The following is a 20,110-nucleotide window of genomic DNA, read 5'->3' on the forward strand; positions in this document are numbered from 1 at the left end:
TGATAATGAATTGCTGGAGCATGTCTCGGAACAACTCATCCATGAAAGCCTGGAACACAGACGGTGAGTTAGCCAGCCTGTACGGCATAATTCGAAACTCATAGTGGCCTGACGGTGTTAAGAAGGCGGTCTTCCATCCATCATCTTTCCTAATTTGGATAAGATTATTGGCACTGTGCAGGTCCAGCTTGGAAAAGATGCGGGCGCCTCTCAGTTGTTCCGGGGTTGAGTATAGCGGTACTTGATGATTGATCATTGAGAGCCCTGTAGTCAATGCATGGCCGCAAGCCTCCATTCTTTTTGGCCATGTAAAAGAAGCAGCTCAAAGCGGCAGGAGAGGTAGGTGGTTGAAATAATCCTTGTTCCAGGGCTTATTTGATGTATTCATCCATGACCTTTTGCTCCGGGATCGACAGAGGATAGATTTTTCCTTTGGGCAAGGTGGCTTTAGGTACCAGCTCGATTGCGATGAGTTGGAAGTTTAGTGGCCAGCTGCTTGATGAAAACATCCTGGAACTCCCCATTGTCCTCTGGAAAACAAACTGTGATGGATACATCCAAGCTTTCAATGGTGATGGAATTAACGGAGATGGAGTCTTTGGAAGGTATGAACGGATATCATTTTCTGCGTTGTGGTTGCATCTCAAACTGAAGGGAATACTGTAGTCTTTCAGTTATGGTCTGGTCTTCTGTCACAGATAAACAGGAGAAGGAACACAGGTATCGTTGAGCAGGAACTTTATTAAACAGGTAGAGGATTGAATAAACAGCAAACAGTCAGGGAAGTGAGACAGGTTGCAGACAATCAGACTTAGCTCACGGATCTTTCTCTCTTTTGCAGGTTATGATGGAGCACACAGATGGGGAACTTCGTCCAGGGAAGTGTGCAGCAGGAAGAAGGTGAGCAAGCAGGTAAGTAGGAGTCAGGCATGAGCGTTCTCATGTGGAGATTGACAAGACCGGACAACAGGTGAGTGTGGCTGGTGAGTATTTGTAGGGGAGGTAATCAAGTGATGACAGGTGCGACTGGTTAGAATTCGTGTGAGAGCTGAAGTACCTGGTGCTGAGGTGGAATCCATGACAATAATAGGAAAATAATGTCTTATCATTATTATTATTATTATTATTATTATTATTATTATTATTATTATTTGATTATTTAAATCTCCTGTTTAAAAATAGTAAGATATATTATTATATCTGCCCTGCATTTTATCTCAAAATTAATATCATTTTTAATATATGTGGAAATTATTGGAAATAAGTTAATGCAGACTCTTAATTACATGAGGTAAACATAAGCTGGTCCAGCATTTCAGTAATAAAAGTGTACACCTTTAAAATGCATGCAAATAACCTGAAGCGCAACAGTTATTGTAGAGAGAGATGTGGATTTGGACGGCAATTAAATGACCAAAAAAACAGTAGGTAATTTGGCCGAGGATTTCTACGCGGTGGGAGAGAAACACTGACATTCTGGATTCGGACGGCAATAAAATCACTGACTAGCCCCTATAAATGTTGAAAATACCTTACGTCCCTTTGAGAAACAATTACCGTGTGAATAGTGCTTAAGGACTAAATGAGATGATTAACAAGACACAGGTGTGACACATAATGGCAAATCAAAAACCATGGCAACAAAAGAGCATGAACAAAGAAAACACAGGAAACTGAACTGAGAACATTGCAAAACTAACTCAAAATCCAACCCAAGCAAAACAAAGACCAGACGTGTCAAGAAGACCTATTCACTGGATTCTGAAATCAATCAAATACTTCAGAAATGGAGGAAACTTTTTATTTGATAATGTAAAAACTTTGATCTTATTGTGTATCGTAGCACTTGCTCCTTCAAATGCTTTCAAATGCTCCTTTGCATTGAAAATGACGTACCATCTACACACTAAACCCTACCCTAACTAAACCTAACTGATAGTGTTAACAAAAGCAAACGTGAGATAAAAGCATATTTGCTGAAGCAACCAGGCAATTTTATCTTGATTCGACAAGTCTTTGAACTCTTTTTTGGATGTAACAGAGCCTTAAACGCACACTCTTTCATTCAGTTATGTGATTTGTTGCAGGACTACCTGACCAATGACAATGACCAGGCGGTGGTGGAGATCTGCATTACACGCATCACTACAGCGATCAGGGAGACAGGCTCGATTGAGAGGCATGGAGCAGCTCTTGTGTCCTTATGGGAGTCATGTCTTGAACATAACCTCCAGCCGCAGGGCAAAGATGAAGACACACCTCATGCCAAGATTGCCTCCGACATCACCAGCTGCATCTTGCAGGTGAGAGTAACGCTTAAGTGCTAAAGCACACTAATGATTTCTGTACATTTATAAACATAACAGCATATTCCTCTCAGCAATAGTAAACATTCTTCCAGTCACATTAATAGTGTGTTTGTTCAAAGGTATCTGGTCTTTAATAAAAACGTTAGCACAAGAACATTGTCTATATATTAATCACGGAACGTCTTTTTCTGAAACTTTTTAGTTGGATGTTCGTGTAACATTTTTAAATGTTACTACTTGTTTCAGAGAACATTCAAAAGTAAAATTCTCATAATGTTTGCAAAATAATTAAAAGGAATGTTCCCTTACCTTTTGCTTAACCAAGAAAAGAAAAAAAAGTTTTTAAAACATTTAAAACATCAGTATGTATTGAATGTTCAGAAAACATTTAGAAATAATGTTTTCATAACTTAATGGTAACATTAGCCCAAACATAAAAACGTGTGATGTCATTGCATTTGCTTGCAAATTATTGATAGGGAGGTTAATGTACAGTGTTTTACACACCTGTACTTTTTTAAACAGACTCATTATCATGTAGTGTAGAAACTTGACTCAGTGGCGCATTTTATTTGCTTAAAAGTGAATATTTATTATTTTATATATAATATATATTATTAAAGGTTCCATATTATCAAAACTGAAATTACCTGGCTTTTTTCATGATAACAGAGGTTTAGGGGCTATGTATACGGTGGCCGAGAGAGCTCAACGCGCTGCAACTGAAGAAAACACATGCAAATTAAGAAAACATCTTCATCAGTTTTACAACACAGCAATGGGTGCTCCAAATACTCACAACGCGCTGCAAATAGCACAGAACACAACAGAAATGTTTCCAGGGGACCCCAATAAGTGACGAACCCGGCTGGGACGTCCTTACTGCTCAAAGTCTACTTTTTCATATATGTTTTTTTTGCAGAACATACAGAGATGACATGTTTATGACATATAACTTTGAATAGCCTACAATATGTTCAATGTCATCAGAATACAAACGAGAAAAGAAGAGTTAACAATGAGCTGAAAACGAAAAAAAAAGAAAACGAAAAAAGAACATGAGGGTAAGAATTTAATCTATACATCAGTTACGCAAATTTTGTCATGTTATGTTTAAATAAGTTTCATAGGAAAAAAGGTAATGCAGGGTCCAAAGATGAGATGGCAAGTTTTAAAGTTGAGACACTCACACACAGATATATAATGCATATTTTAAAAACTTTTTTGTATAAAATGTATATTTATTTGCAGCAGTTATGTTAACAACAATAAGAAGAAATTTCTGTCGTAAAAACTGCTATTCAGCTGATGGACACCGTGCTGTGTTGTCATGGGAACATCCCAGGTGAAAATAATGAGGAAATTACGTTGTCTTTCGTTGCTCCCTTCACCAAGTGGTTCCAAACGGCTACATAATGGCACACAAGTGCCCTGCTCACTCCAAAGTCCCCACTTCAAGGGCTCTGCCCTTCGAAGGGAGTAGGGCACAGGGATGCTAACACCGGGTTCGTCACTTATTGGGGTCCCCTGGAAACATTTGCGTTGTGTTCTGTTCTGTTCTATTTGCAGCGCATTTCTGTATTGTTGTGAGTATATACACTTGTGTTGTAAAACTGATGAAGATGTTTTCTTGATTTGCGGGTGTTTTTCTATTTGCATGTGTTTTCTTCAGTTGCAGCACGTTGAGCTCCCTCGGCCACCATATATGTAACTACCATATAAGTTTCAAAACAGTCAATCTACAGACAAATGCACACAGCCTGCGTAAAGTAGCTGTGCCTTTTCACAAGCCGTTGTGACTTCCGTAAAAATGTGACATCAGAACTACTCAGTCACCACCCCGAGCACTGCCCACCGTCCCTCCATCCTTTTGCCCAACCCCCAGACAACATCACGTCCATGCCATTGCTGAGCAACAACAACACGGAAACATGTCGAGAAAACGGTGTTCAGTCGATGGATGTCAGGAAACTACATCATTGCACAGGCTTCCGAACAATATTAATATAAAAGACCAGTGGCTAATGTTTATTTATTCGGAAATACCACAGCAATTTAGTTCTGCACATTTCACAAGTGACTGCTTTGTCAATCGGGCACAGTTCAATGCCGGTTTTTCAAAGAAGCTACTGCTCAAAGATGCTGCAGTCCCTACATTGTTGGGTCTGACCTCAAATTCGCAACCCGTAAATAAACTTCTAACACATTTTATGTTACATTATGGAGCCAGCATAACCTGAAATCATAGTTTGTAAACGGATATGCAACACTAACATGTTGCTAAGTTGATGCTGACATGTTGTTTTGTACAGTCTGTGGTTGCCACAAGCTTTGATAGAATATCTGTTGGAAACAAGACAAAATACGTTTGTTGATGTCTGTTGTTTTTATTGAGTTAAAGACGGTGAGATTGAGTTCACTCAGTACTTGCATGGGTAACGCTATTTCAAAAGTCTGAGTTTACCCTAGTTACCTGTGGTTGTCCTGGCCGTGCGTCACTCAGAAAACAACAGGCCAATCAGAAGAGAGGCTCATGAATATTAATTAGACAGGCCAACATCGACCTGTTCTTAGCAGAGCTCCTGAGAAAGTAGCTGTACAAATATATTGAGATGGTTTTTGGTACTTATACCGCAAATATATATTCTTAAGGACATCAAAATCTAAAATAAAACTCCAGAAAGGTGTACAATATGGGACCTTTAAAGTGAAGTATTTACTCTCGCTGGATGCCACCATGGCTGAGTCAGAAAGCTGAAAAAGGTAAGTAGGCAAGTCCTTTGATCACTTCTTGTCTCCTGGGATACCTTCGTCTGATCAATTTTTGAAGGCTGCGTAGATGTATCCTTTGCTGCCTATGAATTTTGCTGATTCCGTGTGTTCGATTCTTAGCTTTCAATCACACATACGCATATATCGACAAAATCAGAGTTGTGGATTTTAGAGTTTCCATGTTCAAAATTTTAGGGATGTGCCTGAAGCCGAATTCCGAATTGAAAAAGGAAAAAGATAAGGAGATAACAGACCTTAAAGGGACATGGTGATGGAAAAATATGAGATGAGAGGCAAAATGTATTTCAATGCTTTTGCGATCTCTCGCAATTATATAGTTGGGTAATTATATTGTATAAAATTTTTGGGCATCATGGATCCCGTATCAATAGGCGGCATATTGGAATTTTACCACTTTAGATTAGGGTCCAATTCTCACTATTAACTACAACTTTTGCCTCAATAAACTCCTAATTACTGCTTATTAATAGTTAGTAAGGTAGTTGTTAAGTTTAGGTATTTGCTAGGATTAAGGGATGTAGATTATGGTCATGAATAATAAGGCATTAATATGTGCTTCTTTATAAGTACTAATAAACAGCCAATATCCTAGTAATATGCATGCTAATAAGCAACTAATTAATAGTGAGAATTGGACCCTAAACTAAAGTGTTACCTAAATTGCTTTTAAAAAGAGGCTCGCTTTTTACTTTCACTTTTGAATTTGCGATCATGCATACTCTGTGTATAGGGAATGGCGGTAATAACCACACATTTTAAAAGATAAGATATTGTTCAATGACGCTCAGAAAGCATTATTCATTTTCCATGCCTTTCCGAATTCGGAATTTGGCTTCAGACACATCCCTATTCAAGTTCCATCACACTTCAGACTTTCCCAACTGATTGTAATCCAGTATGACAAAAGCTATAATAACATTTGCTTGCAGATTTTCTGCTTTGTTTGATATTTTGTAATCTGACCAATGTCATTCATAGATCAGATTCCCATTTTTTTCTCTTCTATGGGGGTTACTGCTACACTGTGTTCTGAATTATTATTCAAGTTACATATCAGTAGGATATCAGTACAATAAACATTTAGATTTTAGTTTTTCAAAGATAGTGTTTTTGTCCATATCTTTTTAGATAACTAGAATCGATCTAATCTATTATATATATTTTTTTTAAATAATAATAATCCACCTTTTTACACAATACTTTGTCTTATATTACCTTGGTATTGAATTAAAAAGAGCTAGTGCCACTAGGGTGTTTCTAATTCAGCTGCCGAAGGAGTGATGATAATAAATTCATCATCATTCTCTCTTTTTTGGAAAGTTGTGGAAATGCTGTATTTTTTTCTTTTGCTATTGGAGCAAATGAAAACTCGTTCACCACCATAGACGTTTACCCAATTATGACCACTTCTGCTTCCGAGAACCCTGGAAATGTGAAAGGGTCCATATTTAAACCAGCTTTGTCAGTTATGAAGCAATAATAAGATTCTCAGGGAGTCAAGTGACATGTCTTAAAATGGAACTGACACGCCTGACAACAGCAATTAGCCTGCTAATTAATTAGCTGCTCCTTAATATTTGCTTCACTGTCTCATTCTCACATCCTCTCTCTCTCTCTCTCTCTCTCTCTCTCTCTCTCTCTCTCTCTCTCTCTCTCTCTCTCTCTCTCTCTCACACACAACTTTCCCTCTTGTTTTTGTATTTGTCTCTTTCACACACACACACACACACACACACACATGCATGCATTCACTTACATAATGAGCCGCATATGAATCTTAGAGAAGGGCTTAGAGAGAGGCTGAGCTGGAGTGATGCATTCTGGGTAGTGGTAGAGATCAGTATTCATTAGAGAACTGCAGCTTGAACGGTCTTATGCATGATTTCTTCAGAACTATTTGTGGAAAGGCTCTTTGATCTGAGCAGCAGTCACATAGTCAAGTGGGTGTTTTATAATTAGCTTGGGTTCTTTGGAAGTTATTTGCCCTATGTCATGCTTTTTAAAGTTTTATTTCCGATATTTAAGAACCTTTTCCCTTCAGGCAAGAAGATGAATGGCCATCTTTTTTACAGTAAAGGGGGAAAAAATCTCTTAATTTGCTCCAGAAGAAATTAAATTCATATTCATAGCATGAAGTAACTAGATGTTAAAATTATGATACTAGATACATTAAATAATTAACTAATTATAGCATTCAAACTAGTGAGATTTAAACATAATGAATCTTATTATTTTATTTTGACCAAATGTATCAAATTGTGGTGTGGTAGTGTAAAACTTAATCCTTCATAATAAAATAACTTCCCATTTCATTCGATGAATCACTTATCCATCTGATGTTTCATCTGTTTCAACCTGACCATGTTCACATCATCTTCTCTAGGGGGCAGCAGAACATTTAACATAACCTACTTTCTGTGGCAGGCTTTAGTTTGATCTTTTGAAATGTTTACTGCTGCCTTTCAAGCCTTATATAGTATCTCTTATTATTAAATTATTAGAATCTCTTATTATTAAAGAGATGCCTTATATAGTATCTCTTATTTATTTAATTAACTAAGCAGCCAGCTAACACTTATGTGATAATTCTCTGAATCTATTAAAGTCTTTATAGATTGATCTTGGCATACGCTATTTGGAATTAACACACGCCGATACATTGATTTTTACTTAATTAAATGAAACTTCTAATTGAGCTTTTCAATTCAGTCTGCGGTGTGGAACGTTCTTTAAAATAGGTTGTATAGGTCTTAACTAGTAAACCGTATACAATTAATCTGTGACCTGAGATGCAGGTCTAAATTTGAGTTGATTTTTTTTTTTTTTTTTTTTCAGAATTACAACAGGCCTCCAGTGATGGTGTTAGCGGTCCCTGTGGCGGTGCGGTTCTTGCAGCAAGGGAACCAAGAGCTGAGTAGAAACATGTCCAGCTACTTGTCATTGGCTGCCATTGCAAAAGCTGAACTCCTGGCCCAACACACTGAGGCCATCACCTGCAGCGTGCTGACAGGTAGGGGTCAGACACAGGGTCCTGGGGGTGGGAGGGTTCACGGTAGGGTCATGGTGAATTTACCATGTGCCACATGATACTGAATCAACATCCCCGTTGGTCCTGGAACAACATTCTTAAAATGTTGTGAACATTCTTAAAATATCATTGAGATCCCTGTCCTCTTTACATGAGTTTTATTACATTATGTTATGGGTTAATGGTTTATTTTGCTCATTTTTTCATGTTTCCTGGACTTTTACCTTGTAAAGCACAGTGGTCAACTTCTGTTGTGTTTATTTGTGCTATATAAATAAAATGAAATTACAGAGTACAAAGGAACTTAACAGTCACATTGTGTCCTAACCAGATATGGTGTGTTTGGGCATTTTCACACTGGGATATTTTCTTTGTTAGTTCCATTAGTTTAGGCATATATAAACTCAGCAATCGCGCTTGAATCCACACCAAGGAAATCGGTCAGAGATCTCCTGATTGCGAAAACAAACTCTTGAGCAGTTTGCTTGTAGTGAGAAAGCAATACGTATATATATATTTATATATATATATATACACACACACATATATACACACATATATATATATACACACACACACACACACATATTATATAAACAAACTTTTATGTTAGTCCAGCTAGTCCATGTCACGTCTTTAAAATTGTAACACGTTGTTTTCTATTAGTGTACGTACAACGGCGGTGCCAGTCAGCGTCTGTCAGTGGCACCCATCTTGGACTCAGGGCGCTATTCAAAATCTTGCCACACCACAGAGTGCAAATAACAGTTTTCCAATAAATCACATTGTATTTGTCCCAATTCCTCAAATATGTAGTACATACTGATACATTTAGTTTTAAATTCATAATTTTACAGCTTGAATAAAGTCTAAACATACGTAGGAAAAATGTATAGGCCTAATAAATGTAGCCCTTTCTAATCTTTCATTTTGCTCTGTTGTGCCATTTGTGCCAACGTGAGTGTGAAAGTATATATGTATGCCTGTCGTGATTACATTCACTGTTGTGTGCCTTCACCTATTGGAGGTACAGGTCACAACACACATTAGAGTTATTTCAATAGCATGGGGTAGTGTAGCGATAACTAAAAGGACGACTAAAAACTCAATGAAGTCGGGCAATACCCTGAAGTATATGCCATAAATCTGAGAATCTTTAAAGACAAAATACTGAAATCAGCGTGGAGGAAGATTGCTGATGTTACTGGATTTTCTCGTGAGATTCTCAATTATCGTACGCCCTGAGGTAAAATGTTCAGTTAACTGATGATAGCAACGATGGTATTTATAATGTCCTTAAACATAATATTGTTGACCACACACTGACAATAGAATGTGTGCGTCCGGTGTGCGATAGCTGTGAGTTGTCCTAGATGCGGCGCTGTGCTTTTCGTCCAGTGTGCGACCGCCTTAAGACTGGAGTAATTAATTGTTAGGGTTATGGCCGTGTTTGTTTGACAAGAATATTGTTCCAGGACCAACAACAGATGTTGATCCAGGAACATGTCCTAGTTGGCAAAGTCATCGTCACCGTGTGCTGTTTTTGATTACGCAATAGAAAACAATGGTGAGTCATGGAAGGTATAAAACCATCATATCCCCATGATTAAGTGCTTTCCAGGCCCTGCACCTCATGGCCTTTGTTTTAATTAGCGAAGCAGTCCCTTTTTGCCTTTAATAGAATATTCACACACACACACACACACACACACACACACAGACCAATGACTGTTTAGTTTCCACAGCACTAATGTGCCAACCACGACATCGGTGTAGTGTAGATGGCGTGTGGTCTTCCTGGCCCACAGTGTGTGGTTATGGTTTCTGGTCTCAAAACCACACAGTTAAATGGGTCATTTGAGACATCCACAATGAAGCAAACTTTATTACAATCATTGTTCCTTCTAAATTGACATGTTATTCAATGCGTTTTGAATTAAAGATTTGCATTTTTTTTTTTTTTAAAGAGTTGGTCTGTGAAATGAGGAATGGATGGTAAATTTGACCTAGTGCTTGTGCCAAAATACACTCACATCTCAGCTGTTCAAACATCCACTCACACAAATTGTTGTCCATCGAAGAAGATAAAGATCTGATTGGTGTGGGTCTACTGATTGTGTTGAAACTCTGTCATTAAGGAAGGGTCAGTCTGGGAGATCTTTGGCCAGGGCCATCAGAGGCAAAGAACAAACATGGCTTCATTAGGGAATAGTGTGGTCAAATTTACATTGACCTAAACTCATTGTCATATAATTTTCAGCCAAAGGACAACAGTATTGTAAATGCCTTCTAACTTAGCCACATAATAAATATTGAAAGATTTTAAAAAGTTATGTTTTGTTGATATAGCTTGATCATGTTAGAGATAAGGATATAAACTGGATAAAAATCAAATTTTGTGTACATTTCTTATGGTTGAATAAGTAAAATTGTACTGTAGGACAGCTATAAGCTAAAGGCCCTCTAAAAAGAAACTTGAGGGTGTAATTTTTTTGTTTTGGATGTAGTGGATAACCTAGCACGTTTATTCCACAGGGGGAAGGTGATAAATAGTTTATTTATTTTTGCCTATATACTTAAAGTCTGGTATCTGCTAATTTGTCAGCTTCTTCTGGCCAGAAAATGCCCATTTAGACCTCACAAACATTGGCTTAATGATTTTTTTTTTTCTTTCACATAAGCCTTCATATCAGCCAGGTAGCTTGTAACACAACTTTCACATGTTGTGATAATTTTTTTGTGAGCATGGCATTAAAACCCATCCTGTCAGACTCTAGAGTAGGGAGTGACTCCCTCAGCATTTTTCCTTGACTTCCTGGTTCTGTCTCTTTACCCCACATTATGAAAACAGTTACCAAAGATCTCTGATATTTTTTTGTTTGACAAATGAAACATTATCCATCCAGTGGATATCCACCCAGTCATGCCACAGTGGTTTATGGAGAGGTCCCTCATTCTACTTTCTACGTTCTACTTTTAACATTCTGCTTCTTGCCAACACAAAAAAACATTGCCTCAGCTAAAGAAGGACCCTCTTGGGCTTTAATTTGTATTATTCAACTGTTGATGGGGGTTTGAGATCTAAATGAAGTGTATTGTCTTAAAACTGGGCTTGCTGCTTGACCATCATGTCTGTCCAAGAACTGGTTACGTAACTCTCAATTGTGAAACTGTCATGACAATTCCCAGTCAACAGTTGCCCAAGTTTTTGAGCCTGAGGTACTGTCAAAAATTAGCTGACCACTGCAGTGAGGCAGTTTGCATTGATATGCTTAGGTTTCCATATGCCCTATGCATTGTGTAAATTGTCAGGACTCAGGTGATTACATCTCGTACCATCGCAGCACTCTAGTGGGCTGAGTGGGAAGAGAAAGCCGATACACGAGTTAGCAGCACCTCTGGGTTGAATCCAACCTGCACTAGAGATGGAAAACAGAGCATTTACCTTACTCACCCTTTATTTAAAGTAACATGACAGCACAGGACAACCTACATTTCTACATTTCCTTGCCGTAATTTGACATGACTCATTATGATACTTGGTTTAACTTACAGTAATATTCAGTTATGGGTCTTTATTTCCAGTATAAGCATATTAAGTTTTGTGGTTTCTCCATGTGCCATGCATTATAGCAGAGCAACTACAGAGGCCCAGCTAACAGGATTATTAGAACTTAATAGCTCAGCATTGTCCTTCCTCAAGCCTCCCATTGGGGTCTGTCTCTTAATCAGTCTCCTTTCCCCTTCTCTCATTAACACCACCCTGGTCCTACTTGCCTCTGGGTCACAGAGAACCGATAACGTGCAACCTATTCCCAGTCCATGAAGCAGGAAGTGGGGTGAGGTAATAGGGTTCAGGTTAGGTTGTGTGGGGTACCTTTGAGGGTCCTAAACGCTGAACACTGCAAAAGGAAGGGTAGAGCAATGATTCATAGAAACAACTACTTCATTGGTACAGCGATTAGATTACAATTTCATGGTCTGTTTAGTGCTCAGGCACGGCTCTATGGAAATCAAAGGCTGTGTCCGAAATTGCACACTCTCTTGAGTAGGTTCTTATTTTGAGTAAGTAATTACTTTACGGCCACTAAAAAAGTATGTTCTATATAGTATGTGTAGTATGACTGTAATCTGGACGTATTACATTTGCCATGTTGGCCTTACCACGTGACCTACTAGCGTCATCAAATACACACTTCAGAATCTTGCCTGAAAGAAGTAGGTCATCTGGGTACTTTTTACTTACTCTTTGATGAGTACTGTGAATTCGGACATACTTCTTTTGTTGCATACTGTTTTTCGCCTACTATATAGTAGGGAAGTATGCGATTATGGATGCAGCCAAACATTTACAATGGTAAGTAAAGAACACCATGACCAGCTTGACTTCAGCATTGACTTGTTGGCTACCATCATGAATTTCCACACTGATCAAGGCTGGTAATTACTTGGCTGTACTGGTGTACTAGTTTAGTCGTGGTTCACAAGAAATACTTCTGTCGTCCTAATTGATCAAGGTAATGTTGCTATAGTTAAGCAAGTTTAGTAGGCTTGTTGTGGCATGCTGGTCTTTTCAGCAGGACAGGCAACTGCTTGTACAATCATTTAGTCTCTTTAAAACATTTTTGATGAGCTGTGTAGATGTCTCGCCGTGAGCTCTTGTGTTTCCTTAGTATGTAGCTGCCTCAACACAGGGGTCTCATGTTAAAGTCATGTCGGAGGTACGATGTGAGTGTTTGTAGTGGTCTGGAGTGTGTTAGAGGCACAGCTCCCCTAGTGTGTACAGTCACTACAGGAGCAGGAAAGCCAGAGTTAGAAAAGAGCATCTTTGAAACATTAAAGGTTTTGAATGGCTCACAAATTCCCTCTAGCAATGCTCATTATTAGTAATATCCTTTCAAGAATGCATTCTCCCTACCACCATCTGGATCCACTAATCAGTCTGAGGCCTGAGTGTTTTTGCTAAGCCAATGATTTGTTCCTCTTTTACACTGACCCGTGACCAGTGTCATCCAGATCTTTGGTTATGTTGCGTGTTATAAATGTAAAATACCAGACACTCAGTGTGGCCCATGCTGTTTTCTCATGTTTTCAATTAACTGATTACTTGAATACTCTACACTTAATGTACAAGCCTCATGATCACAAAGGTTCATAATCATTATCAAAATGTATTTAATTGCTCTTTGTCTGAAATAACTTGCCTTTTTTGCCAATGTCGTAAAGGTTGTTGTGTGTGTGTGTGTTTTTCTTTTACTATAATGTTTATCTCAGTGTGGAAGTAAAATTGGTTTTGAATTTTATTTAATGTTCACATTAACTAATACAGTCGATTCTATTTGATTCTGTAAGTTTTTTACCTTAAAAAAATGAGGCAAACCACACAAGAGATATTGAAACGTATAGAGCAGATTCACTGGCCCTGTTTCAAATGCTGTGTTAAGGTGTGGTCACATTACCAAAATTTCAACAATATTTTGCTGGCGAAATATCCCCATTTTCGAATGTCAATAGTGTAGCGAACACAGAGCAGACATAAGTAACATTCAGGCGAAAAGTTGTTGTTGGTCAACGCAGGTCAATCCGCGTAACCAGCTTAAATCCATTGCATATTCTACGTATTGAAATCTTTCTTCAAGAATTTGAAATTTCAGATGACATGAATTCCTAATGAAATGTCTGGATTGCACCCACAAAAATTTGCCTAACAACAGTAAATGTGAATATACCTTTAAACTGTTGTGGTTCTTATCCGAGTCCACACTTTCATAGTGGCTACAACTCATGAGCATTCTTCTGTAACCTAAAATGACGAATGGATCAACCTATGGTACAGCCATGACAGGTACACATCAAGTGTGTCATTTTGGACACCCTGCACAATTTTAATTAAAGAATGATTTAGCAAATTGGATATGGTATGATAAAACATCGAGTCATGATATATGTATGACACTTTACAGTTAACCCAGCTAACAAAAATATGTTTTGCTAGCATTGTTTTTAGACAGCGCCCAAATACTAAATTAAGTTCTCTTTCACTCTTCTAATTCACACAAAATTATATTAAAATGGCAGTTATGTTTTTAAATTAACATAAACAGATAAGAAATAAAACACGTGTACCAGTATATTGGATCCATGCAGCTCTTAAAGTGAAAGCAGCCTAATATTCCTGCTGTGCTAATGTCTGTGTTTTAATGTTAATCAAACAATAAGTGAAAAAAAAAATCGCTCGCTACTCTTGACTAAATAACTTCAACTTCAGCAAGTCTGTGCTCAACTAAACTTTAATGTTGTTAAACTGAAATTAAGCATAGTTTCTGTCAATCAATTGCATGTGAAATTCGCTGTATTAGTAGGTGTGTTTGTGTGTGTATATAAATATGCTCATACCCCCCCTAACTCTCTGACTCACCTGAATCCCATTGTGTATTTTCCACTTGGCCTAGACCTACCTGAAAGGCACTGTTTATTTCATATGCATCTTTGTTCTGTTGTATTTATGTATTTATGTTGGCCTGTTGAATATTAAATGGATCTAATCTATGTTCAATAGAAATTATTTGATGATGCAGCAATCAACTTGCTAGTATACCTTTTAATGCATGCGTTTTTGAACTTTGCTAATTTAAAACATGATCAAAACACTATTTTAATAACAAAAGTATAAAAAAAGAAAGCAAATGACAAATATCAGTATCTGAATCGGCCAATAGTTGTTTGTTAAAATCAGTATCAGTATCGGCCAAAAAATAATAAGTCAGTGCATCCCTAGTTCTGAGAATGTTCCATGTTAGCTGGGTATGTTCTATTAACCAATGCACTTTCATTCACCTCTTGATCACTTTTTCATTCAACTGGTCCAAGATGACAATGTTTTTTTATTGTTGTCATTTTTAGTTTTGAATTTTTATTATGGTTTGTTTCTCCCGACCCTCAGAAAAATATTTATATACATTATACATTCAACTTTGCCTCTTAACAAAAAACAATTTACATTATAATACATTTAATCACATCAGCAGAAACAAAAATAAAGTCACAATTTGTAAACATTTTCCACAGTTCCATCATCAAAACATAGCAACCACCTTGTGTTAAAACGACAAACCAAAGGCAAAAAAGTTATTCATTAGCAGAAATCATATAACAAAATGTTTCGAAATAGCCATATTTAACAGATTCTATAGTTTAAAAAATGCATACGAAAAATAACAATGGACAGAAGGATTAAAAATTAAGTCAAATCTTAATGTAAACATTACCAATCAAGATAAATAGTTTGGTGATACATAATATATTTGTAAAAATTCCTTCCACTTTGTATTAATTGAAAACATTCTTTTAAAACAGAACATTTTTGTAAAAATATATTATAATCATAAGTGATGATGTCCCTCCAATGGCAGCAGTTTACCTATTTTAACTTGCTTGACTACAGCCTGTTCACCCTACAATTTCCCTATGAAGGAACATTTTCCACACATCTGAAAAGGAGGAAAATTACTGTTGTGTGTAGGTGTAGCGAAGCAGGTTCTTAATATGTGATTGTAGGAGCTCAGCTGATTGGTATACAGGGCTCATGTGGTTAAGACAGTAGAGAAATTAGTATATTAGCTTGACACCCCCTTTTGGCTCAATGTCAGACACGCCCCATGCCACCACATTACCACGGATACCACAACCACTCCCATCCAGCCGTGCCTGCTGAGATATTTCCTTTGAATCCAAAACATGGTCCCACATGTTCACTCCGGTCATCTTCCCTGTGAAGGCTTGCTCAGCATCAAATGTGTCTGGCTTACTAAAATGCCTGAAGTGACGTCCATACTCTTGCCCCAATAGTATGCTTCCTTTGCTACGTAGCTCATGACCCTCAGCCACTCCGGGAGAGCTTGCAGCTTGTTGACCATTCACCCACAACGAGGCCAAGCCCTGCTGTGAGCTCCAGACTGCACAAATGTGCACCCACTGACCCTCTTGTACTGCTCCTGAAGCTTCCACCAAATGGGCTTCACCATTGACTGTAAAAAAGACACTCTGTCCATTCAACACCAGCTGGAGTTCGTAGGCATTGCCAGTTGTGCTGTAAGTGAAGAGGACGGTTTTGTTGAGCACCTGAGTTGGTTTCACCCACAGGCAAATGGTGACGGCATTGGTCTGGAAGGTTTTCTTGGCTGATACTTCAACATGAGCTGTAGATGAACGTGTGGGGAAGAGCAGCCCAGTGTCACAGCCTGGAGAGAAAGAAGGATTAGTGTTAACAAAATGTAATTATCCCCTGTTGGAAAGAACATAATGAGTCTGTAGTGATGTCTGTCCCCCCTATATTTCAGAGGGAGAACCATTGCACCACTCCACCCATCACTAGGTGCGTATGATTGCATTGTAGAAAACTTTAGTTTATTTTCTATGGAGAACCTTCACATTGTCAAAATCTTTCAAGGAGGGTTCATCACAAAGTATTAACTTTTTTTAATTAAAAGATCAGTATTTTGTGATGTAATCTTCAGTGCATTCTTTGTATTCTTATAGGGGTCCTCGGTGTAATGGTTTTTATTGTAAACATTTAGTCATTGTGGATCCTGTCCAGTTTTTGCTCCCACTAACCCTTTCTAAAGAGCGACAGAGATCAAGAGACATATTCCTTATTCCTTGTGCTATTAATATTTATTCACTACTGAATGTGATGAGAATTGGTCTGGTAGAATCCAACTAGGATCTTCTTTGTGCAGTTGTGTTTTGTAAGCCTGTGTGAGTTTTATACGGATGGGCAGTTTTGTGCACAATTAACTTGCATAACTATTAAGAGGATCTTCAACTAGAAGAAGCTGAATTACAGTGGAAGGCTTGTAAAACAGTCATAAAAGAAATTGAAGGGTTTTTGGTAATGGGTTTGGTAATGAGATTTTCTCTGCTATGGGTGATTGCTTTGCTATGACAGGCTATGGCTCTCCTTTCCTACCGTAGCTTACAGTATTTTCATTACATTTGTCTTGGGTTTCCTGCTTTGGGAGGATGGAGGGAGGCTAAGTCATTCTCTGAAGTCTCATCTGGTTCTGTTTTCCCTCTTGGACACTTTGGTGTGGTCGCCCTGTGTAGCTGTTAATAATTATACCTCCCTCTGTCTGCCATTTACTCTACCTCTACAAAGCTATTTAATGCAGAAGGCATGGGCATTCGCAGATTAAATCTTTTTTTGCTTAAGTTGACTAGAAACTGTATCCGGCTTACTGACAAGGTGAAAGCGGACTTGATGCGGACAAAACTTGTTTCTCAAATCAGTAGGGGCTTGGGGAAAGTCATACGGGGTTAAACATTTATTAGATTTTGGGGGATATCAGCCCTCTACCTTAGGTCTGCTCAGGGGGTCGTATGAGTTGACATTTTGTGTTTGTGTTAGTCAGCTAAGTTGGCTAGTGGTTTGATGGTAGCATGTGGTTTGCATAAATCACAGATTTACAGCTCAAAATGTACAGCACCAAAGCAGAATCGTCACCTTGGCGGTCTGTTTTAGTCCTATCCAGATTGGGCTTAAAAGATTAACTCACATAAAGCAACGTACTTTCAAAGGGGGTTGAAATTGGTGCATGATGTTTTGTTGTTCAAAACCTGTAACATAAATCTACATGTGCGTTTTACCCTTCCCTAACACAATGTGTTCTTTAATCTGAGCCATGGGATAGCATTTATTGCACATAGTTAAACACTTTGAGGCATCGTTTAAAGGACACATGTTTGAATCTGGTTTGGAGACATTTCTTTATCCCACTTTGCCTCTCCCTACCCATTGTTTGCTATACTTGCCTCTCAATAAAGTGGTAAATGGACTGCTTTTGCTTGTTACAACATTGACTGTCTCACCTGATGGAAGCATGTTTGCAAAGGTTGACCTGGTGTAAAGAGTCAGCTGTTCCCGGATGGTTTGCAGCTCGCTGGAGATAGTTGCCAGAGTCTTTTCCAGCCTGCCTCCATATAATCCCTCTGTCTCAGTCACTTCTTGCATGAGATGTCGGGTATGGATGCTCTTGGTTTGGGAGGCCATACCTCCTCCCTCCCATTTCACGCAGCCGTTCTCCAGTCGCTCCAGCCGTGCAGCCTGGTTTACACTGCCAGCCAGTAGCTGCTGCAGGGCTGCATCATGCCGTGCGTACTGATCAGCTGAGACCTCTCGCACACGGTCTAACGCATTCTGCAATCGCATCTCTGTTTGAGTCCCAGCCCGTCGAACCAAGTTCTCAACTGCAGATGCACAAGAGCCACCGTACTGGGCCACAAACTGTAACATCTCTCCTCTCAGACTCTGCAGCTCAACCTTGATGATATCATCGGTATACTGCAGGAGCATGTTCTCTTTCATTTGGGAATTTTCCAGCATTGTGAAGAGCTTATCCCACTTAGTAAAAACTGGACCTTTGCAGGGTTCAGGGGAAGGTGTGGGGGTATCCCCTAAGAGAGAAATCAAGGGAAAGAGAGGAACGCAGAAAAATTGAGCTTACATGACATGATTTTTATATGTACTCAAGGTGACGCCATTTGTTGAAGGGTTAGCAGCGAAGAGTGCGACATGGTCCTAGCTAACTCAGATGCAATATTTCATTACTAAAGTTAACATTCTCTAAGGCAGTCACAGTTGACTTAGCTACCTTGTTACTTAGTTCTGGAAAACTCAAAATAAAATAGTGCCAAAAGTGCCAAAGGGTATGACCCATATAGACAAATTATTAATTGAAACTCAACCAAAGAATATCTTTTCCATGTTCTACAACAATGGGATGAGCCTAACAAACAGCAATCCAAAATCTTCACATGAAATCGACACGTTTCTTCACATGATTAAAAATGATTGTGAAGGCACTAACACATTCATTTTCTTCAAAACATAGCTTTATTTATAACTATGGTTTACCTACGAACAAATTTTCACAATAAAATCCACAAACTTAAGAAAATGATCTGCTCTTTTGATTTAAATTTAACTTAATATATCTAAAGCTATACAGTATGTATATATGACTATCAAACATACACACATTTTTTGTTTCTCGGGTAAATCTGGTTAATAAATCAGCTTCTCTCTCTCTCTTTCTATGTCCCTCCATCGTTTGCTGTCGCCAGAGACAAATACTATACTCCAAAGACAACAATTGAAAACGACAATCAACACACAATCATAGTATAACCTCTTCCACAAATAAAACTGTAATTTATATGATGACATAACACAACACATGCATTCAGTTACGCTACCACAAATATTCCCACATTCACAAATGTCTAAACACATCCCGGTGAGTTTCTTTTTCCCTGCTAATAAAACTCCTTTTTGACATGTCCACACACACTCTGATAGTGGAACTCCTTTAATCCTGTTTATTTATCCTGTCAGCACGTACATGTCTCCTTAACTTACAGCTGATACTACTGATCACAGTGGAATTTTTTTTATTTCTGTCAGTTACTCACCTTCCATTGGGTCCTCCTCAGTTATCTCGTTTAAATAATTGGGTCCATAGCCCACATCGATTTCATCCTCATAATTCTCAGGTACTGCCATGGACAATGAAGCCACCAGACACATGGCCTGGAGGAATGTCCACATGGACATGCTAGCCATGTGAGAATAAGAACAAGACTTGGTGTTTGTGTATAATGTCTCTTCCTCTCTCTGTTGGTCCTTCTTGTTAGATGCTTAGCAATCGGTTGGCTGGACTCCTGCTTGTTTGGTGAACTGCAGCTGAAAGGCAACTGAGCCTGATAGAGGAGCTCTGTGGTCTATATAAACATTGTGCTCAGAGAGAGCGAGAAAGAGGGGTGGGGGAGAGAGAGAGAGTTACGTAGCTTCAGTGAGAAATTCTTCGTTGGAGGTAGTACGGGAAGTCAAATTGTTGTACTGCTCCTGCAACTCAGGCAGAGAGAGAGAGAGAGAGTTTGGGGGAGGATGTTGAGTAAAGAGGTATAAGTTGAGGCAAGTAAA

The 20,110-nt window shown here is 38.5% G+C and overlaps 2 protein-coding genes across 3 annotated transcripts in view; one reads left to right on the top strand and one right to left on the bottom strand.

The window, feature by feature from the left end:
- Positions 1-20,110, top strand: part of veph1 (ventricular zone expressed PH domain-containing 1) — a 135,401-nt gene that overhangs the window by 51,261 nt on the left and 64,030 nt on the right. For both annotated transcript variants that reach the window (XM_079874379.1, XM_079874378.1), the window contains 2 exons: positions 2,088-2,303; positions 7,938-8,112. In XM_079874379.1, the coding sequence (XP_079730505.1) occupies positions 2,088-2,303; positions 7,938-8,112 (391 nt within the window). The remainder of the gene's footprint in view (positions 1-2,087; positions 2,304-7,937; positions 8,113-20,110) is intronic.
- Positions 14,419-19,960, bottom strand: ptx3a (pentraxin 3, long a). Its single transcript, XM_079874426.1, has 3 exons — positions 19,600-19,960; positions 17,998-18,582; positions 14,419-16,370 (listed from the first exon to the last, which is right to left on the bottom strand). The coding sequence occupies exons 1-3, from the start codon at positions 19,748-19,750 to the stop codon at positions 15,739-15,741; spliced, it is 1,368 nt and encodes a 455-aa protein (XP_079730552.1). The 5' UTR covers positions 19,751-19,960; the 3' UTR covers positions 14,419-15,738.

Source organism: Squalius cephalus (assembly GCF_949319135.1).
Source record: "Squalius cephalus genome assembly, chromosome: 6".
In the NCBI taxonomy this organism is placed as follows: domain Eukaryota; kingdom Metazoa; phylum Chordata; class Actinopteri; order Cypriniformes; family Leuciscidae; genus Squalius; species Squalius cephalus.

What these genes read in the sequence shown, in the direction of transcription:
- ptx3a (XM_079874426.1), bottom strand. Translation starts at nt 19,750, where the DNA reads ATGGCTAGCATGTCCATGTGGACATTCCTCCAGGCCATGTGTCTGGTG. An exon ending in TGAGGAGGACCCAATGGAAG is followed by an intron (nt 18,583 to 19,599) that starts GTGAGTAACTGA and finishes TTTCTCTCTTAG; the next exon opens with GGGATACCCCCACACCTTCC. An exon ending in TGCAAACATGCTTCCATCAG is followed by an intron (nt 16,371 to 17,997) that starts GTGAGACAGTCA and finishes CTTTCTCTCCAG; the next exon opens with GCTGTGACACTGGGCTGCTC.